The 23,202-nt window shown below is 38.4% G+C and overlaps 4 protein-coding genes across 4 annotated transcripts in view; 3 read left to right on the top strand and 1 right to left on the bottom strand.

Moving 5' to 3' along the window:
- The window catches only part of rnf10 (ring finger protein 10), a 131,488-nt gene that overhangs the window by 84,987 nt on the left and 23,299 nt on the right, over window positions 1–23,202 (top strand). The window lies entirely within an intron of this gene.
- LOC133978829 (potassium voltage-gated channel subfamily V member 2-like) lies at window positions 876–3,982 on the top strand. Its single transcript, XM_062417165.1, has 2 exons — window positions 876–2,210; window positions 3,716–3,982. Exons 1-2 carry the CDS (start codon window positions 876–878, stop codon window positions 3,980–3,982), a joined length of 1,602 nt encoding a protein of 533 aa, XP_062273149.1.
- LOC133979316 (purpurin-like) lies at window positions 14,718–15,806 on the top strand. The gene is made up of 4 exons (XM_062417830.1): window positions 14,718–14,831; window positions 15,033–15,169; window positions 15,303–15,415; window positions 15,512–15,806. Exons 1-4 carry the CDS (start codon window positions 14,718–14,720, stop codon window positions 15,754–15,756), a joined length of 609 nt encoding a protein of 202 aa, XP_062273814.1. The 3' UTR covers window positions 15,757–15,806.
- On the bottom strand, window positions 16,102–22,661 carry idua (alpha-L-iduronidase). The gene is made up of 14 exons (XM_062417622.1): window positions 22,382–22,661; window positions 21,972–22,112; window positions 21,776–21,858; window positions 21,300–21,407; window positions 21,012–21,107; window positions 20,684–20,886; window positions 20,291–20,470; window positions 19,823–20,039; window positions 19,514–19,723; window positions 19,237–19,358; window positions 18,336–18,461; window positions 17,641–17,717; window positions 17,321–17,421; window positions 16,102–17,161 (listed from the first exon to the last, which is right to left on the bottom strand). Exons 1-14 carry the CDS (start codon window positions 22,516–22,518, stop codon window positions 17,061–17,063), a joined length of 1,902 nt encoding a protein of 633 aa, XP_062273606.1. The 5' UTR covers window positions 22,519–22,661; the 3' UTR covers window positions 16,102–17,060.

Here is a 23,202-nt window from a genome sequence, read left to right as displayed (position 1 = left end):
TAGATACCTGAAGTCTTTTTGAGTAAAAATCATGTCTAATTAAGTCACTATTACTTCTTACACATGTCACAAACTTATAACTAATACATATAAATAAGTCTGATATAAAAACAAAAATGATGTCTTAGAGTCTGTGGTCTTTACTCACTTCATGTCTGAACAATCTTGCACCCCCTCCCAATCAGGAAGTAGGCTAATGCTTAATGCCTTTATCCTCTTTTATGGCCACCAGCCTTTCTTTGTTCTCCTTCAGTATCTTAAAGCTTCACAAAACAATAACCAACAACAAAAAAGTTAAAGTCAATTCTATAAAGATAATTTGCTCAAATTAAAAATTGCCAAGTATTTTGTAATATATTGACAAAAAATGGTCACAAATTGTTGTAGTTTTACAAAAGTAACCTTAAAGTATCATTACATGCAATGGTATTTTCCAATCATAGCCTTCCAATATGACTTCCTTTGGGTAATCTGTGGGGATTGCAAAAAGATTAATGTATACTAGAATGCCTATGTATGATTAAAAAATGGGAGGAAAACAATGCTGATTAGCAAATAAATTGTTTTTAAATCTCCCAAATCAGCTGTAAGCACTATACTGTATTTCAATACAGTAAACTTTTTAACTTATTTAAAAGTGGTGAATTCATGATGGGCATTTGTTGAGATATGCCACACAGCCAATGTCATTTCAGCCAGGAAGCTCAGCAGGGGATAATGGTATTTAGATGTCCTGTAAGCACGCGGATCCTCTTAGTCAGCAACATTAATGGGGCCATGAGGCAGCCTGCTCATGTCCTCCAGGCGTAGGTGAAGGAAGCTGTAATGCTAGCAGGTCTGAGCGCTCCGTCTGCGGTGTAGTGTATAGGATTGCCATGGGGAGCACCAGCAAGCTGGCCAACTTGTGGAACAGGAGACAAAGTCTCTTTCCCAACTACAAAGTCACAGACTCGGATATTAATCGAAGACCCTCAGAGATTGCTTATCCATTAGCCAAGGAGAGCTGCGTGAAGACATGGAACTCCATGCAGGATCTGAGCAGGGATATCTACGACATCTATGCCGAGTACGAAGACGAAGAGGATGACAGTAATACGTACAGTTTCGCCAGGCCGATTTCTCCATGCAAGAAGAACTATATGATCAACATCAATGTAGGTGGAAAGCCCTATCAGATAGCCTACAAGACAGCTGCCAAGTACCCCAAGACCAGAATAGGACGACTGGCCACCTACACAGACCACAACATGAAGCTGGACCTGTGCGATGACTACACTGTGACCAACAATGAGTACTTTTTTGACAGGGACCCCGATGTCTTCCACAGCATCTTCAACTTCTACAGGACTGGTGTGCTGTGGATCAAAGACGAATTGTGCCCCCGCAACTTCCTGGAGGAGATCAACTACTGGGGCGTGAGGATCAAGAACACCCACCGCTGCTGCCGCATTTCCTTCGAGGAGAGGCAGGACGAGTTGAACGACCAGCTGAAGATCCAGAGGGAGCTGGAAGCTGAGGTGGAGATTGAGGAGGATGAGGAACTCTTCCACGACATGTTCTTGGGCCAAAAGCGTAGAGCTATTTGGAACTTGATGGAGAAGCCGTTTTCATCTGTCCAAGCCAAGCTGATGGCGGTGGCCTCCAGTCTGTTTGTCCTGATCTCCCTGGTGGCCATGACTCTCAACACAGTGGAAGAGATGCAGTACAGAACTCCCTCAGGCCACCTCAGTGGCAAGACATACTGGGAATATGTGGAGTCCATATGCATCGCCTTCTTCGCCATGGAGTACCTGCTGCGTCTGGTGTCCACTCCTGACATCAAATCCTTCAGCAGGAGCGTGCTTAACACTGTGGACCTGATTGCCATCCTTCCTCAATTCCTCCAGGGGGTCCTGGAGTTCTTTGACAATGAGGAAAACTACATGAAGCATGAGGCTGACATGCAGGCGGTGGGGCAGGTGGGAAAGCTGGGACAAGTGTTGCGGATCATGAGACTGATGCGAATCTTTCGTATCTTGAAACTGGCACGACACTCCACAGGCCTGAGGGCATTCGGCTTCACTCTGCGTCAGTGCTACCAGCAAGTGGGCTGCCTCTTCCTCTTCATCGCCATGGGTATCTTCAGTTTCTCCGCCATGGTTTACACTGTGGAGCATGACATGCCACAGACAAACTTCACCAGCATTCCTCATGCATGGTGGTGGGCAGCTGTAAGTACAACTTTGTAACAGTATAAAGGACCAAGAGACAGGACTAAACAAATCAGAAGTCTTAAAATTAATCTTGAACAAATCACTTACTTTTGTAACAAACCAAAGCAACGAATGAATGTAAGTAAAATGAAATGCCATGTCCTTGAATTATTTTAATGCTTACATTATCCTACAATGGTGTGTCAACAAAGCAATGTTATTAGATTACAGTCCAGTACTCCCTGGCTTACAAAACATAATGAAGTCAACTCTACTGCCCAATGTACACCCTCATTCTTTAGTTTGACAAATGTCAATAAGAGGAACAAAAGCTTCAAACCTCAACTGTTTTGAGCATATTTACTGACTTATTCATGGCATATAGTTAGTAACAGAGTGGAATAACCTACTTTTTGGCTTATAACAAGAGCTGTTGATTCTCTGGGTCTGCCTGTTGCTATGAATAACCCTTTTAACAGATCATTCCCCTCCCTCTTTGACCGAGTAGTACAATCTTTCATCTAATCCAGGGGGAGGAAATGATAATCCTTGTAATCATAGTAATGGTTATAGAGCGCACTACTCACTGATCTGGACTCTTGTTGAGTTCTTATGAGCTGGATCACAACCCCTGACCAGGCAGACCTGTGTAACACAGTCAGACTGTGTTCAGCAGAAACAAGAAACAGGAAACCAAAGCTGGAAAAAACTGCCCCCTTTAAAAAACGAAAACAACCAAACAAAAAAAAACAACCTTTGCATAGTTGTAGAACGGCTTGAGCAAGGCCAATGACTACTACACTGTGTACAATAGTGACTGGTCACATAATGTTGCCATAACAGGCTTAAATTATTTAGCTAGAATTTGAATAGGCATGTGGTGAACAATCAGGCTCAGTCAAGAAAATACATTTCTTGCATCTCCTAATGTAAAACAAGATGGTAATAGGACACAAAAGCAATAATGGAGTTTAGCAATTGAATAGTTTTAGTGGAAATATAGATCCTATTGTATATAATTTCTCTAAAGTCAAGTCTGAAACCAAACATGAACACAAAACTGACAAAATTATCCCAGAGATACTGAAGCTTTGACCATTTCCTCTTGTGATATATCTGATAAGGCTAACATAAACATTGTTACATCACATTCAAAATGAAGTCTGCACTGACAGCAGCCATAATTTGATCTTTATTTACCTTATTTATTTAGTATTCAGTTATGTATGTATACTTGTGTAACTGGGTTAAGAATGCAATTAGTTTTCCTGGTGGAGCCAAGATACATACCGCATATCTGCAACTATTTAACAAGGAGACCCTTTTGTCACATGTTAATTATCTATATTTCTCCACGTCTTTCATCACTCTCTACTCTGCTGCACCAAAAAATATAATTAATAATTAAAAGTATCAGCCAAAAATATCAGCAAAAGACTCCAAGGGTCATTGTAAGCAGGATGCTGACTGTAAGTGTCTTCTGGTTAGGCTTGTTATTCATGTTTTTCCAATCACCACTGCAGGTCAGCATCTCCACAGTCGGCTATGGAGACGTCTACCCTGAGACCATCCTGGGTCGTATGTTTGCTTTCGTCTGCATCGCCTTTGGAATCATCCTCAATGGTCTGCCCATTTCCATCCTCTTCAACAAGTTCTCAGACTACTACGCTAAACTCAAGTCCAATCAGTACACAGCCTCCCTGCAGAAACGAGGGAAAGTGAGGTTTTCCGAGAGGACATTGTCAAGGTTCAACAACTGTCTTGGAAACAGCCACTCTCATCCACACTGAATTCTTACGTAACCTTATACAAAGAAATAAAATGCTTGACTGTAAAACCGTTTGTTCAGGCATTTAGTGCAGTGAAAAGGACATGATCCCTCACTGGGTTTCTATGAACAAAGTTGGGTGGGGTCTGGGGTAGATCCTATGTGAGCAGTTGATAAGAAACCCATGACTGTCTACACCTTTCCACGGCCTGTTAGTGGTGACACAAACTGCAGTTCAGTGATGGGCTTTACTAAATTTGGGAGAACATTAAACATAAGGCACTGATCTCATAAAAGATTTGCTTTTGTATACAGAAGCAATATTTCTATTACTGAATAAATGGAGCATTAAAAAGAATCACTCCATGTTCACACTACTGGTGATTTTCAATAAGAGGACAACAAAGACATCCACAGGTTGTTTATTCCTAATATTGTCATATAGAACAATTACCCATAAACAGACATTTTCAGTGACATTTGCTAGACCTGCTGCTGAGTCCATCTTTACAAAGTCCTCTTATCTGTACAAGTGTGTACAAGGAAACCCACAGAACAGAAGATCCCAATGTTTACAAAGATGCTTATGATTAAAGATGTAAAAATGAATGCCATTTGATGTATCAGTGCAGCTGCAAAAAACTGGCATATAAGGAAAATAAACCTATATGTTTTATTGTTATTAGTTATTAAGTGTGGGAAGATCATTTTATAACTATAAATTTATTTGTATTTTTTTTTAAAAACTGAATACATTATTTTATATTTACTAAAAGATTTATATGACATTTTGATTTTCCATGGCATTTTATTTGTTGATACCCACAATGAAAATGTGTAATGTAGCATCATCTCCCCAGTGTTTGGTTGAAGAGGTTTAATGTTGCTATTTTGGTTTAGAAAGCTGTTACTATCTCAATTGCAATTCTCAGAGCACCTTCACGTTTTTTGCTGATTTACTACACAAATCAAATTTTGGATACTTCACTTTTCAGAGACTGCCTAACGAGAAATAAGCCTATATCTCAGCAACGACTTTTACTTTGCTTCTACATTGCATCTGCTATTTGCGGATGCAATGTATTAAACGCGCGTGCTCACACGGGGGCTTTTAAAGTGTACTAAACCTTCAAACACAGTTGCAGCTTTTCATGTGTTTACATTCTTTAGTAGTTTTGCCTACACAGTATGTAATTGCTTGCCATGCATGCAAGTAAATCACACAACGCATTCTGATACTCTGTTTTCAATAAACATTCTACTGCTCGTAATAGTCTCTTAATTGATGTGAAATGTCTTGTGCAGGTTCATACATCTCTACTAACCCCTTCTGGATGAACTTCGCTATTGCAAAAAGTATTTTTTCCCCAGTGTGTAATAAGGAGCTCCATTTTTACTTCACTAATTTTACTATTAATGCTACAACACAGAAAAACAACACGATATTGGGGAAAATTAGCATTTTCTAGCTGCTGGTGATGTTAACTCAGCATGGTGGTAGATACAATTCTACCAACAATGATTCAAGCAAATTATGTCTGTAAATATTGCAATGCTTCAAATTGGCCACTTGGTGGCAGATGCATAACAATAACAGCTCAGATGAGCTCATACACTGGTATTATATCCAACTCCATATATGCCAAAAAAGAGAGAATGAAATATCATGAACAACTGTTGCCATAATAAAATGTAGGTCAAAAACACAACAAAAATATCCACATATTTGTGTCAAAACGGAATATTCCTCTTCATTAAGGTAAGACTTGACACAGCTATTATATTGGTTTACAATCCACTTTGCTAAACACAGCTAAATTGTAGTTTGTAGTGGAACTTTGCATTCATCAGTTTTGTCAGTGGATTATAGATGTATACATGTAGGCCTAAGGGGAGATGCCACAGGACTCCTTTAGGAAATATGGACCCAGTGCTATGTCTAGACTTGGAGGAAAAACTCACTTAATAAAGAGACAGTGGCTGCAGTGAGATTAGATGTAGAGAAACATGCTGTGACAGGATGCAGTGAACGTTTAAATCCAATAATGTATTTTTTTTAAAAATGGGAGTACTATATGATATGAAAATTTGATCATACGATACAATGTACTGTATATGTTTATTATGAGTGTGTTGCAAAAATGTTATTAATTTATGCTATAATATATTATTTGCTATTATGATAAATAACATAAATATACATATTGAATATGAAAAGGTTATGGGCATGATTGGGATTTGTGGTAAGAATAATATATTTGATTTTGATAAATATACAGTATATATAAGTGATTTGTTAATTTTTAACAGGGGTAATGACCCAGTGGGAGGGTTAAGCTTATGGTTAACTTTAAGCCTAAGGACCTTAGGACTGCATGATTATCATGCCTAGCATAATTCTTGACATTATGATTGTGATTACAATTTTGATACATATTTTGCGCTGGCCTATTCTTTAACTGGATGTGGACTTTAAGCATTTTAATTATTCTTATTTTTCAAAGCACACCATTGTTTTGACAGTATAAACTTTACCTTTTTTGCTTGATGTCAATTACATAACTGTAGCAGATGAATGCAATGTTGTCAGCGCAGGTTAATTTCACATTACCTGCTCCACTCTAGGTTATACCAAATATCTATAAAAAAAACAATATCTGTAGTCATGTCTTCCCTAAAATATTCTGTTACAGAGGTGGCTTGGTCTGAGGATGTATTCTCAGCAGCACAGATGTTACTGAATGATATAGAAATACTATAGGAATATTACAGACAGCAGTGTATATATATGATCCTCTTGTTCTTTGCAACTACATGTTGCTAGATTGTCATTTCCATGATGAATATGACACTGCCCTACAGACTATATAGGCCACAATATATTATAGAGTTGAGTATTTATAGTATTTTGACAAAACTGACAGAAGGACGATACCGAAAAAACAGAAAAATCTTAAACCCGTCTGCTACTTCAGCACCACGGACAGCACCATGGCTTTATCAATACACAGCACAGTTAGGCTACTCATATTACAGAGCCATGGTTGGGGCCATTGATTCTAACTAGCACAGACCTCAGTTAGATCAAGGAACAAAGAGTCAGGAAGAAATGACAAATAATAAACTCTCCAACCTAAAATTAAAGCCCGCCTCCACTCAAAAATATGTTTTTCTTCTGGTTCCTAAAGTTTAAGCTTCACTGTGCATAAAATGTCTCTGAGCTCACTGAAAATCTGATTTTAAAGGTGGGCTTACAAACATGATTCATGACATCACAAATAGTTGGTCCAATATTCAGTTTACCCAAATGATGTGGAAACTTGGAGCCTCCAGTGCACATAAACTGAGAATTGATTTTTCATCACTTGACATCACTTGTGTCCAGCAGTTTAACTTTTGAGATGAAATATATTTATTTACATATTATAGATACTGGAACTTTTAATGAGGAGAAGAAATAGATGTCATTTTAAAGTATTTAGCAAGATAATATTACTTTTCTCTGGAAAAAATGGCACAGTGGTGAAGTAGTTAGCACTGTCTCCTCACAGCAAGAGAGTTCTGGTCACCAGCTGGGCCCCTTCTGTGTGGAGTTTGCATAATTCTCCTTGTGCCTGTTTGGGTTCTTTGTGGGTACTCCCACAGACCAAAATCATACATATTAGGTTAATTTGTGACTCTAAATTGCCCATAAGTGTAAATGTGAGCGGGAATGGTTGTTTCACTATATGTGAGGTCTATGACTGACTGACGACCTGTCCATGGTATACCCTGCCTCTCACCTAATGTCACCTGAGATTGGCTCCAGCCCTCAGGATCCTATAGAAAATAAGCAGTAAAGAAATGGATGGATGGAAAAACATATCAGACAGAAAAAAACTGTAAAAGTAGATTATCTTATATATATCTTACAACATGTGTGGATCTTTGAAGTATGAGCTTTTCAGTTGACTACATGAACTTGCATGAATGGTGCAGCCTGTAGGAGGTGGCAGTGAGTCAGCAGTGAGCATGTCATCTGCAGAAAAGCTTCAGAGAAGAAGAAGTCTCCTCTCCTACACTCCTCCTCGGTGGTAAAGTGACCTCTGTTGCTAGCTGTTATCCTGCGGTTAAACGATGGCTCCTCCAATTGCAGTGTCGCCTTTGATTAAGGTTCGTGTTGCAGGACATGACTCTAAACAAGTTTTTGGTGTTTTACTGTAAAGTGAGCCCTGCATACTTCTATATTTCAGTGTGTCAGCCACACAGAGCACGCTAAGCTGCTGACCATTAGCTACTACGCATGCTAGCTAACGTTAGGTGACACTCAGTAACTTTGCACGAAAAGAGTAAAATGAAAACTAAGTTAAATGTTCTTTATGTAACATTTCAGTATATTTATGCACTACAACATGCATTGACGGAACAACACACTTACCAATGGCTCATTTAATAGCATTAAATATGTTTCCATTGTTATAAATAGACTGTCACTAGAAATGATAGATATACACCACATTTAGTATATTTTAGAGATAATACTTCATCCTTTATCACGGCTAAACTAACTTCGCCTACAGTTTATTATGTGTATGTATGTATATGTGTGTGTGGTCTGGTACACACAGTATCAGTCAAAAGGTACACACAGTACCAGTCAAAAGTTTAGACACACTTTTTCATTGATGTCAATGGGAAAGTGTGTCCAAACTTTTGACTGGTACTGTATATATTTATTTATTTATTTAATCCATGTTTTGGAAACAGTTTGTTGCTAATGTTCCTTTAGAGTAATGAGAGGCTGGAAACTAAAGGCTGTTTTTTTAAAAGATCGCCGACATGTTTTAACATGTATACAGAATACTGTACTCTGTATAATAATTAGTTTTTCCACAAACAATTGTCTCGTTAAAATTCTTTAAAGGACATCTCCTCCTTATTCCTCTTTTAAAATTCCTTATATATGGAAATATTGTTCCTTCCTCAAGAGTTTAACATTTCAAGTTTAACATGTGTCTGCCAGACATAAGATGTCTTCTGCTTCACTGTCAAATCCATTCTCAGTGTGTGTGCACTGGAGGCTTCAAGTTACATCACACTTGTGTCAGTTTGCTTCCAAACTATTTATGATGTCACAAATCCTGCTAGCAGGTACGCCCCTTAAAATCAGATTTTTAATGAGCACAGAGAAAGTTTTCACTTTCAACAGATGAGTGTAAAAACAGCCTCCAAGTGTCAAACTCTGCACACACTGTTTATCTTGTATCACAGTGAAGCTCAAACATCCAACTGCAGAAACAAGAAATCAAATACATTTTTGAATGGAGTGGAACTTTAAGTATATATTTTAATGTAACTCTGCTTTTTAGTGGATTCTGTTTGTGCTGAACTGAAAAGTGGGTCCTAACCACTCTGGAAACGCTCTTAATACAACTGTTCAATGTGTCATTTTTAAATAGTTCAACGGGTGAAGCAACATAGTGGGAAGCAATGCAAATGATTAATGTCTACAACTATTATATTCAAGTCTACTGGGATTCCTGCTTTATTTTATTTATTTATTTTTACATTTCTGTTAATGTAGAATTGATGAAGCCTCCAGAGTGAGTGGTACAATTTACTTAAATTGCAAGTCCCCTTTGTCATTTGTACTTCTAGATACTTCTAGACCTGTGCCGAAATTTGATAGGCTAATAAGAGATTGTATGACTGTCCTTTAACTTGTATTCTCTTTCCCATTACAGACTGCCAGGTATTCAGCTTTGATTGCTGGCATCATTTATGGCAAAAGGAGATATGGTGAGTTATTCTCAATCAACCCACTTTAATCCACTGCATAAAACAGTAAAATGAAGTACAGATGGCAGACATTTTTACACACTAAACATTATGCTTAAAACACTATAAATATACTATTCCAAAACATGCAATGTCATCAATTTCACAAATTGTATTACAAACCTCAGCGGCTGGAAAATAAGGTCACAGAATGTTAAGTGTTACAAAACCTGGCAGATCTGCACAGTGACCCTGCAATTTTATGTAAGGATGAAGTGGCACATGCCAGTGATTTAGGCTCTCATCTACAGAGTAGGTATATAAACTGTATAAAGACAATTATTTGTTTGTGCAGCCACATGATGTGAAATAGTTTTATTGTAACCAGATGTTATTTGGAAAAACTGTGCACAATGACAGTATTGAGTGGATTATATTTCTTCATAATTAAATGCTTGTTTTTAAAAATAAACTTCTTTGCTCAGATAATCTGAAGCCTATCGCAGCTGAGGAAAGGAGGATCGAGGAGGAGGAGAAAAAGGTCCGTGAGGAGCAGGAGCGCATTGCCAAGCAGCTAGCAGAAGGTACTTATTCACGTGTCACTCACTCTCCACCTTGTGCATGCATACGTCTGCATGCTGCACAGCTTACAGGAGGTGGACACAATAATTACAACACCAGTGTACAATATAATAATATCTTTTTTTTAACTGCACAAAAAGTGGGAGCAATGTGAAATCTTTCATTTACTAATCCTAATTATTTTACTGTCTCTTTACAGCAAGTGAAGAGAGCATTCTGAAATAAAGCTGTGGACTGCTGTGTGAGGATGCCCACTTACATGTGCAATTTCCACCCTATTCCTTCCTTCGTCTGGAGAGACCAGCAGTCAAACACTCCCGCGTTGTGGATTTGTTCACTGTTACCTTGAATAATACAACACCTCTCTGGATGACCAGACACAGTACTTTTAACTTAGTTACATGATATGAATTAATGGATCCTGAAGTCAGCATTGTAATATTGCAAATGCAGCTGCGCTTATAAGTTATAAAGTTCATGTTTGTAATGCAGCAATGTCATAAAAACAAAATGCATATAGTAGTTTTGGTGTTTTGTTTTTTTTTACCTGCAACATGGTTGTAATCAGTGCTCTCCCAACAGCACAGATGTAATGTTACAATGATAACTTGTTTTGCTATTGAGAAATTTTCTTCTCATTAGTCATATTAAATAAAAACAGTTTTTCATTTGGGAACACCAAATTGTTGTCATGTTGTCGCTCTATGATGACGCTCAGTTGATGATGCTCAGTTGATGATGCTTATTGTATTGACTTTGAAAAAATAAAATAAAAATTAGGTGTGCAGATATCACAGGAATCAGCTCCAAGCCAAGCTGAGCAAAGTGTAATTTAACTCATTAGTTTATATTTTGGCATCATACATATTAACAATTTCCTCTCCTTGTTGGGTTGCTACAGGATCTTTGTGAATTTATGACAGTTTGTGAGTTAATACCTATATTTAAATGATGGGTGAAAAACATCACATACAGCCTAAACACCATTGTCATTTCACATTGTCATTCATTTACAGTTTTTCTTTCATTAAGACTGGTGGGGCGGGTTTAGTGCTGCAACAAACAATTATTAATCTGATGGATTGTTTAATCAAGCAATAAAATGTCAATTTTCAAAAGCAAAAGTTGATTTTATCAAATTGTTTTGTCTTCCAAACAGCCTAAAACTTAAAAACAGTCAACATGAAACAATTAACGAATTCAAACTTGGGGAAGTTTGGTATTAGGAGCTTAAAATATGACTGAAAAATCAACTGATCTGATTATTTTTAGTCGACTGCACAATTGATCCAACTTATTGTTTCTCTGGGTTCCAAACCTGTTGATATGAATGATTTAATACAATGTACTGTTGAAAGAGACCTGAGAGTCTTTGTTAAAACATTCAGACTTTACAGTATTTGGGTAAAAGTGAAACATCTGAACATTGAACTGAATGACATAATGGGGCTCTTCAGGGTCATGTGGTGCATATTAAACCTTCAAACTTCATGAAGATGTCGAAAAAAGGGGAGATATGGGTCTTGAAAATATATATTGGTCAATCGATACAATCGGCCGATATTGGCCTATCACAGATATAACGGTATCAGTGTTTATGCCATCTGATATGTGCCAGTATTTTAAAGATATAGAGGCAGCATTTTGTGTACATTTAATTATATTTACTAATTCAAGTTTAAAATACACACATTAAACTCCCAGTGACGTTTACTGTTTCAGAGCACTGATTTTTAATTTTGTTCTTAAACTGTAAAATATCACAGCCTCCATTACATATCTTTATCACAAATGTTTGGTAACCACATTTGGGGAATAAAGTGTGTTTATAAACATATTCTGTATATATAATATTATTGGCAGATACATCAATATCAGATTTATTTTAATTCCCTAATATCGTCATCAGCCCCAAAAATCCAGTATCAGTCGGGCCCTACTTTAAAGTGTACTTGCTCATATTTTCTTATGCAACCTGTCCCACATGTCCGACCTGAATTCACCTCTAGTTAAGCAAGTGTGCGTCTACAACAGGATCACTAGCTTTTGTTTTCAGATTAGAACCAAAGATTCAGAACTAACCCTAATGCTGTCGACATGTCACGTGTTAGGTCAGCAATCAACAGCCCAGGATGTGAAGACACAGAGGCCTTACCTAATATTCTCAGCACAGGAGATATATATATAGAACAACAACAATGCCAGGGACGACTAAAAATACAGCTAGACTTACTGGCATGCTACATGTCTTTACTTAGCCCTCACCTACTGTAGATAACAAACATATCTCCACAGGACTGGTGAGGGGATGATTGAGGTTACAGTGATGTGTTTACATATTTTATTCTTTTTAAGTACCTCACAAAACAGACAACAGAATTTAAAAAAGATAGTTGGATTGTGCATGACTGAATGAGAATAAATATGCAAAGATGCTTTCACTGAATCGAACAGGCTCAAAATGACAGAGGTCTGATATATATTGTAGTTGTATAGTAGTAAATCAACTGATTGAGGAATATAATGCTTGTAATGTGTAAATGCAAAGGTTACAGATCTGTTTCCTCATTATTGATTTATTGTTAATCTGATGGCTACTTTTCATCTTGCATTTAGCATTTATGGATATGAATGTGTTTTTAAAGGTTCATTATGTATTCTTGGAAGTGTTGTCAGGATATTATATTGCATATATATATATATATATATATATATATATATATATATATATATATATATATATACACTGCATGAAGCCTTGTAATATATCTATTAATATTATACTCTAAGAGTTATTTCTAGCCATTATTTGTGAGTAAGAGAGAAATGAGAAATGAAACAAACAAGAATCTGAATGGAAAGCTCAAATTGATTAAAAAAAAAAAAAAAATGCAATGAAGCAAAACCAAAAATGATTGCATTACATACCAATGATGACACTGTCAATTAAAAAGCTTATAAATGCATCTGCAGCAGTAATATTGCCACTGTGTATGTATCTAAATTGACACATTTTTGTGATAATGCATCTCACCTGCACACCTGTAAAATAATCATTGTGATCCTTTTTGTATATTTCTGCACTTTTTCACGGTGCATATTTGGTGCAAGCTTCCTGTAACACGCCTCAGCTGTTTCCTGTACGGCATGTTTTGTCTGGGATTAAAGGGTGACGCTGTGGCAGCGATAACGGACAAGATGACAACACAGTTGGTTACTCAACCGAGCAAGTGACAGCCGATAGGAACACCTGAGCCTCCGCTGAGATAACGTGACAGGGCTTCATTAGTCAGTGCTATTCTCCAGACTAGTTCATCATGTAAAATATTACTATATATATAAAAAAAGTGGTGCTTGTTAATGTGAGAATGCTCCCATCTCTTCATTTTTACCTAAAGCCTCGCAAATCCTTGTATATCTGATTGTGAAAGTGATTTTTTTTTGTCTTTACATATTTACACCCAAATACAGTCATGAACAAGAAAACACTTTATACTTAAAGTAACTATTAAATAGAGCCGAGCATTATTGGCAAATCCAAGGATAATGAAAGTAAGATCATTTATCTTTGTCTGTATATCGGGGCAAGTTGTGAATGTTAATTAAATATTAAAAGAAAAATGGAAAAAATGAAAATGGCCAGTCACAAATTAAGAGTTTAGTGTCTCAAACAAAAGGAGAATCACTGGTTTCAAGTACAGAAAAACAAACCCAAACTCATGATAAACTCATCTTATTTCAGTCTTTCATGCATCCTGTATCACATTCTTCTCTCAGCACGTAGCCCTCCACGAATCTGGCATATTTACACACAGCCATCTGAGGTTCTGATTTAGCCCTGCAGCTTAAAATACACCTGTTTGCTCATGTAAACACCTTCCCCGTGGACGTGTGACTCAAGGCTCACGTCGTCTCAGGCCGTCAAAGCCGCATCTGCCTATTATGTATCCCATTATGTAGCCCCTGCAAACAATTACATAAAGCCTAAACACTGCTGAATGCAAGGGTTCATCAGCTTACAGCGGGGGATTTTGTTAACTGGATTAGCCGTAGATTTAAACTCTGCATTTAGGTTCAAGAAGTGAAAATAAACAGTGAGCCTGTCTGTGCGTCTGGTATAAAAGGCTGACGCGCTGTCTCAACACTGCTCAGAAACTGCAACAGCTCTGGACTGAAAGCACCTGCAGCTTCACTCTACACCTCAGGTAAGGAGATTCTGCTTCGTGGGAACCTGCTGGACTTTTTACACCAGAACGGAGTAGCAAGAGTGACTACTATTAAACCATCTGAAGAGATTTTATAAGTTAAAATAAATAGGACTACTGCTCTAGATGAGTATCATGAATAACAGCTGTAAATGAAATAAAAAGCACTCCATCGAGTAATCTAACACGTGCTCGACTTGGGTTTTGTCTAGAATGGACTTCCAAATGTTTGCCCTGGCGATGCTGCTCCTGGCCTGCGTGGAGCAGGGCCTGGCCTCCTGTGTGGTGGACAGCTTCATTGTCAAAGAGGACTTTGACCCACAGAGAGTGAGTACAGAAATACAATTGTTTGAAATATTTATACATTCACATCTAGACAAGGTAGAAGAACTCAGGACGGATCAATTTGGAAATGTAATAACACAAACCTACAAAACCTACAAATGACAGTACATTATGTGTGTGTATCCATATTGTACTGATGAAAAGACTATCAAAAAAACATCTATATTCTTTTTCCCCTGACAGTATGCAGGAAAGTGGTACGCTCTGCAGAAGAAGGATCCCGAGGGTTTGTTCCTGCAGGACAACATCTCTGCTGAATACACTGTTGGAGACGACGGCTCCATGGTGGCCTCTTCCAGGGGCAGGGTCACTCTTTTTGGGTGAGTGTTTGCAGATGAATTGAGCCATCTAGACATCTATTTAATAACTGTCTGAGTAATTAAAGAACTGAAAGCTTCCTTTTCTGCTTGCAAATGTGAACTTTTTTTCCCTTCCTCTCTACTTGACTTCCAGCTTCTGGGTTGTGTGTGCTGACATGGCTGCCCAGTACTCAGTGCCTGACCCCGGCAGCCCCGGCAAGATGTTCATGAACTACCAGGGACTGGCCAGCTACCTCTCCAGTGGCGGTAAGCCTCTTTACATGCTGTATATACACATCTGCGCTCTAACACACCCGCACACACACACCCACGAGACTAAACTCTTTTTCTCCTCTCTTCCAGGTGACAATTACTGGGTCATTGATACAGACTACGACAACTATGCCATCACCTATGCCTGCCGCACCCTGAAGGAGGATGGAAGCTGCGAGGACGGCTACTCCCTGGTCTTCTCCCGCAACCCTCGTGGCCTCCCCCCTGCCATCCAGAGAGTGGTCCGTCAAAAACAGGAGGAAATCTGCATGGCCGGACAGTTCCAGCCTGTGCTGCAGACTGGTGTGTATCCCCATCTTTCACATTCATATTAATAGATAAACAGTGACTGTGAACTTTCACTTGCATTAAAGTATTTTATTGATGTTCCTATTAGAAATAGAAGAATAGAAAAGAGAAGAAATAAAGTAAATCTCAATTTGTACATGAACTACCTCATATATTTTCTTGTGAGGATGGATTTAATTTTTTAATGTGGTTGTCTGAAGCTCTGTGTAACATTTAAACTCATCCAACACTTCTTTCTCTGTTCTTTACAGGAGCTTGTTAAACTCATCCTAAACTGGAGTATGTTGAGAAGACCTTCCCCCAGACCCTCCCAAAATGAAGACAGAACTCCTCTAAGAGACGCAAAGAGGAGAATAATCCCGCCAATGCTTTGAGTTTATCATTCGCTATGTTCCAACATCATAGGAGAGAACTATCAGATAAATCCAATTCAAAGTCCGCTGTAAAATTTAAGTAATGCTGCCAAAATGCAAAAAGATGATTTCCAAACCAAATCCCATGAAAATTGGTTGAGTGACCACCTGGAGAGTACTGTCACACTGATGGGTAACATCTGTTTAAGCAATCTGTGTTGGTGACAATAAATTTTGTAAAGAAACTTGCAGCTGTCCTCGTCTTTGTTAAAAATGACCATAAACAATTTTGATCGGTGGATGATCCAACTTTTACTTATCCATTATAAAAAAACACATTCACATCAAAATTTGAGATATCTCAAGTTTAAAATATAACAGTTAAAATCTACAAAATATTCTGAGTGTATCAATTTGATTTGCAGCTTTTCAGTGTCAACAGCTGATGACTAATCTCAGCACTCAGTCAAATGATACTTTCCTTCCAATGACGACACATTATATGTAAGCGCACATCAAGCTTTGAACCCATTTTAACACTGTGGTTAAATTGTTGTCATGGATTTCCTAATGCAAATTTAATTTGGCTGCTAGTTAAAAATGTTTCCACAAAGGCAGAAAGTGATCAATTTCTTAATATATCTCCAGTCACAGAATTATGAATCTATAATTCAGCAGCAGAAATGTATGTGAAATGTAACGAAATGTATAAACGCACACTGGTGATTACTGCATTCTGTCACTTTTAGATTAAAGTGAAATGACTGTCTTTTAAACAGCAACCATTTAAATTCTCTACCAGCAAAATGACATTTATACTGTCAAAAGAACAAAAATTATGTATTTGTGTGTCTGTGATGTGATGCTGAACTGCTCACAGATAAACTATAAAACATATTGATCTCTATAAAAATGAATTTACACTGTACACAAGAATTCGATCATGTTTTATGAACACTACCGGGATTGGCCCTGGTCTAATGCTCCTCTGAGTACCTCTCAGGTAGCGAGTACGGTCCAGGCTTTCCCCAGTAGTCCACTGCTCGAACTCTGTACACACCACCAACCTCCTGGTCCACTACAGAAAACAACATGTATTATATGATTATTTACTTGGTCTGGCTATCACAGCAGTTTAAAACCATAACAGTGTTTGAGAGAGAAAGAAAATTCTAGTTTGCTGCTTTTTGTTTTCACTTGATACTCAACACTTGAAAGTACTTTTGGAACATCTTACCAGGTGAATACACATATGAGGTAAAAATGATGTCCTGGGAGTTAATCCTGTTGAACTCCTTGCTGTCTGTAGACAATTCCACTTCAAATGTCTTAATGCATCTGCGAAGAAATGAACGGTTATTGTTCTTCATGACTGCTCCAACAACAAAACAATATTTTTTTATCCACCTGGGTTGACGCTGCATGTGCGGTCCATGCAGATCATATAAACAATGCATTTCAACACAGTGAATCTACTGCACTCAGTCTGTCTCTCAACTCTTTACAATGACTTACACTGACTAATAAATACAGACAGAATCAAACACATGCACCTACTTGGAGTCAACACAGTGATCAGACCAGACAATCAGGACTTGGCCTTTGGTGATCCGGATGAATCGTAATCCATTGACCTGATTAAAAGTCAAATATAACCAAGAGCTCAGAGAAAAAAAGTATCATGTCAGAAAGAGCCTAGCTGTCATTTATATATAAAAATATTAATACACAGTTTACAATAATACCTTTTCATGAATGGTGGAAGTGTTAAGTCGGCTCAGGCTTCTGTTTGTGTAATTGTAGCAATTTCATACATGAGCTTAACATTTTCAAACCAATGCTTTGTTTTGTTTTGAAATTACTTGTCAAAGCACATTTGGCATCCTATTCTGCAAGTGGCATTTCAAAGATTAAAATAATCCATCAGAACACACAGCCCTTCTGTCCAAAACAAGCCTTTCTCTAAAGCCTGTGAAAGATTTTTTTTTAATTAGAAATTAGAGGACGACCTGTCTTACTCGCACTGATTCAGCTTAGCTGTACACACTTACATTACTGGCTCATGTACTTCTCAATACTCTATGAATAAGACTTAAATCCACATATTGGCTTTAATGCTGATCCTCAGAAAACCAAGCACACCTTGTCATCAGTTTTTATTGGATTGAATCAAAACCCTCTGTAAACTACATACATAACAACATGCATAGCACGTGCAAACACAAAGACTGTTTTGGTTCGGTGATACTGACCTGGTCTGGAACAGCTTTGGGCTGAGCACAAACATGGATCAGGAGAACAGAGGGCACAGACAGTTTAGCCTTCAGAGTCAGAGTGTCTCCTGCAGGAACTGGCCAGGGTCCGTCAACATGAGGGTCCTGCCACAATGACACATCAGTGGGTCAAAAGCACTAGATATGAGTACCAACTCCATAAATAGAAGCATATTAATTAAAGCTGGACTGAGCCAGACCTTAATGTAAGAACACCTGGGCTTAAAACTTAGTACCACCAGGATGTACTGTACAGTAAATGATAATCCCATCTGCATTAAAGCAAGAAGCTACACATCTGCCTTGTTTGTCCAAAGGAGTTTCTGGTCATGTATGAACTTGTATGAGCAGCTCAGAGATCAATTACAAGCCTGGTTTCATTTGCCAGTGATTTAATATTTAAAGTGTTAATGCATTTAATAGTAATAATTATGCCAACCATGATACACAGTAGACTATAAACCGTTTACAGCTTGATAGAGGCGAAGAGGCGAAGTTGTCTTTTTCACCACAGATCTTAAAGAAAAACCGTGAGAACCATTTGATAACATAATGTAGCCTGATTTAAGTTGATTTCTGTTTTTTTTTCACACACACTCCACCTGAATAACAAATGACCAATCACAATTATTATTACAGTAGAGACATTGTCATGAGGTATTTCTGATTTAAAAAAAAAAAGGAAATCTACAATTTGGAAGTATATTTTAACAGAGTGTGGGGCAAAAATAGATCCTACTTCTTTTTCCTTTCCAAATGGAACTACGAAAGTAAAATTATGTATATACAGTATCTGGTGAAAATGTTGTGTATTGCATAAAAAAAAAAATATTATTGCTATTATAATATCATATTGCTCTCCAGTTAATGTTGGCAGTACCTGCAAAGTCCTAAGCTGTCTGAACTGTTCTGCTGTGGGGTAGTCAGGGCTTCCCATGCTCTGCCACAGCTGGTACGGATTGGTCACGTTATTGTCCATGTAATATGTGACGTACACAAGACCTGAAAGACAGATAAACACGTACATCTGAAATGAAACTACTCGCTCACAGAGAAAAAAGCCTCTAGGACCTGATATGTTCATATTAAAGGAGTTTCAGCTCATCTCAACTGAGTAAAAAACCCAACAGTAGTGATATGACAGTGTTTTGTCAGACCTGTCTGTGCAGCCAGGCCTTTCAGTGAGACGGTGATATCATCAGTGCTGGTGGAGGTGCTGTTGTCGTCACTGTTGTAGATCAGCATTGCTGCCTGCCAGCTGTCTGATCCGCTGTGTATTACAGGCTGGTGGCTGCTGGCAAGAACTCCCACCGTGCTGTTTTTGGTTCCTGCTGGGCTCAAAACCTGAGCCAGGACCTGGGTCTCTCCTTAAAGTGGAATCACATACAGGAGAGGCAACAGGACCATTACAAACTGGGATATTTACTTATATGCTAACGTAAAGAGACGTTACAAGAGACTGTCACCTAACAGAGCCAGCAGACCCATGACGGTGAGGACGGGCTTCCTGATCAGCTGCACGTGAGGCGGGTGGGTGTTGTTGACCTGGAAGCGGGCGGTCAGAGTGCGCTGGGTGAAGGGATGCGGGTGGTAGCTGAGGAAGGCGTTGTCGTTGCTGAGCAGGGTGTAGTTGATGGTGCCGTTTGGGTCTGCCAGCAGCAGATCCTGATGCTGGTTGATCACCTGTTGAAGAGAACGTGGTAGAGGATTAGTTGTGGGTAGATAGCTTTGTAATCATCTCAGTACCCTGAAGCCTTTTAATTAATTAACACTTGTAAGCATTCAGATGTCACTTTTGAGTTTACAATGTATGAAAAGTAGTTATTTTGTTGGTTAGTTATTGCATTACTTGCTCTACACTTGGACTCGTGTACAGATGTTTTGTTAGTGATCTTCAACATCTTCACGTGTTCTCTCTCATCCCTGCATCTCACCTTGACCACCATGGCACCGTAGGTCACATCAGCCCTCCACTCCTGAGGTCTGGACCAGCCCACCAGAGGATCAGCCTCATCATTGTAGACAGGGAGGCTGCGGAAGCCGGGGAAACGCTCCTGGATTTCCCCTACAGTCTGTATCTCCTGCTGGAGGATGGGCATGGAGTAGCCTCCTCCCTGAAAGACAGCAACAGAAAATCTGCTTTAATGCTAATAAATAACGTCTCAAAATTGGGACATTTTCATCCCAAAATTGTAAGAAATCATTATGACAAACCATTACAAAAACCTAATCTCCAAACTTAATTTGAATAATATGCCTGTATTGTCCTGATGAACAACACATTGATCAACACACATTATTATTATACAGAGCCCAGAAAAGCCCACCTTCTTGTGCAGAGCGATGTAGTCGATTCGGACCCCCGTCTCTCCAGTGAAGTAGTTGGTGCCATTGTAGCAGTGTTGGAGCATGGCCCAGCAGTATGGTGAGTGTGGGGGGGAATGACAGGAGTCTCCTGGGCCCCCGAACCTCAGCAGACTGCTGGCAGAACGCAGACCCTCAGAGCAGGCATCGTAGTAGTTCAGAAACCCTACAGAGAAGTGGAGCAGAGTTGACATTGATGTACAGATCTAATAATAATAGCTACATTGAAAACCATTCTAATCATAGTTCATATGATGTTAAAATGTCCTGTACGATGCATTATGGGCGTACCTTGAATAGACACTGTGACATTATCGAAGTCGTGGTTGTTGGGCTCATTCCACGTTTCAAAGTTCCAATGAGAGACGCTTCCTAAACCATATCTGTCTGTAATTCAGAATCAATAATACAGAAATATACATCTCACCATTAGCATAACACTCAAATAGGTTAAAGCAGCTGGCAAAAAATCTGTTGTTTTTCAGATTCATATATTTATGATCATTATTACATTTTATGGTATAAAAACAGCATAAACAACACACTAATAATGATAAAGTAATGGTGCCACTCACTCACCGATGTATCTCTTGGCTATGAGATAAATCAGGTTTCTCCACTCCACCACTTGTGCTTTGTCCTCGAAATCGGTGAAGTAGTTCGAAACACTGCCCATCAGTTCAAAACCTGAGAGCCAGAGGTGCACAATTCGTCAGCAGGTTTCTTTTGATCATATATACACATAATATTATATTTATCATTTTTAGTTACAATTTGTACAATGCTTTGGTGATTGATATAACTCTTCTTTGGATTAATGAGAGCATATAGGATAAGACTGCCTTAATAATATTCATAGTGTATTAATATACACTCATGTAACAAATGATCAAGAGAGAATGTCCCATTTTCATCACAGAACATGTTAGAGCACAATACTGGAGGCAGATGTGTGATTTAAATAGAAATAGAAATAGAAATAGAAATAGAAGGAGTTTACACCAATATCACCATAATGATGCCATGTTTTCCAGTTTGGGGTGGTGGTTCAGTACCTGGTCGGAGTCCGTTAACCCACAGGAGTTCTATCAGCTGGTCCAGCTTAGTGAAGTTGTACTGGGGTTGTCCTCCAACATCTCTAAAAACAGCAGAATCAGACAGCTGTGATCTCAAACTATGAAATCTTCTAAATGGCATGTTTTCTTTCACGTGAGTATATTATTATAGCTGCTTTAATACAGCTTTACTTACTGTGCCGTGACCAGCTCCAACATCCAGTGTATCCTGACCTGCTGGATCCCTCCATGGGGGACCGAGCCCACATAGGCCAGGTTCAGCTGCTGGTCGATACTCAGGTCAAAGTGGTGGGCTTGGGTGTGAGGGAGGGGGGGACTGGATACAAAGAGCCAAATACATTTACAACATGGTTTATATATCAGCTTGTTCATAGAGTTATTATGAAAGTGGAGCCCAGTAAGACTTCAGCTTTGACTGTATTTAAACTACACCAATCTCCATAGAGAAAAATTACATTTTTAAAAAGTCTTACTTTTTGTAAAGCTGCTAACTTAGTATGACAACATTTTACTATTTTTTTTAAATCAGAGACGTCTTCCACTGTGTTGCTGATTGTGGATGAAACTGTTTTTTATTGGACCTACCAGAAACCAGTGCTTCTCCAGAAGTGTTTGAGATCTGCTAGTGGTGTCCCCAGGTCAGCTGTGATCACATAAGAAGCTCCTGAAGTGTGGCCGATGTGAATGAGAAACACAAACACAGGCAAACTTTTCCACTGCATCTCTGCTTATTATCAGCATGGCAATTTAGGAAGTATCGCAACGTGAGGATCCCGGTAACTACCGACAAACTTTACACGTCATCTGCGAGTAACGTTAAATTAATACACACTCGATCATGAGACTAAAACACAACATGACTAAATATTTCTGCTCACTGGCAATCTGCAGTCGCAGTCAGTTGACTGTGATGACGTTTATAGTCTGCGACTTTATTGTAGTCTTTCCTGAAGGCGAAGTGAGATGTCCTCAAAATCATAAGCGGTGTTGACATTTGCTGGGTTACATTTTTCATAAAGTACAAGTTGCATGATTCATAAGAAAATTGCATATATACAAAATAATTATCTTAGAACTAGTTGAGTTAGCTTCAGAAAGGCAGCAAATATGAGTCATAATGGATTTGTAAGGTTAATTTGACCTATCCTTTTAGTGGCACCAATATGAGCCTAGAATAAAGCTTTACAGACCTCCTCCAGTCATGTTTAAAGACATAATGCTGAGTAATATGTGTAATATAATTTTTTACACACATACACATCAATTAACTATTTGAAAATGATACAATTTCCATTTACAAATACTTCTAATTTCAGGTTAATACCAGATATTTAAATGCAAAGAAAGAAGTTAAGTCTCCGTGGTCAGACTGACAGCGTATGAAAATGACTTATGACACATTAAAC

The sequence above is a fragment of the Scomber scombrus genome, chromosome 4 (genome assembly GCF_963691925.1).
Source record: "Scomber scombrus chromosome 4, fScoSco1.1, whole genome shotgun sequence".
Classification (NCBI taxonomy): domain Eukaryota; kingdom Metazoa; phylum Chordata; class Actinopteri; order Scombriformes; family Scombridae; genus Scomber; species Scomber scombrus.
This window is presented reverse-complemented; position numbering and strand designations above follow the sequence as displayed.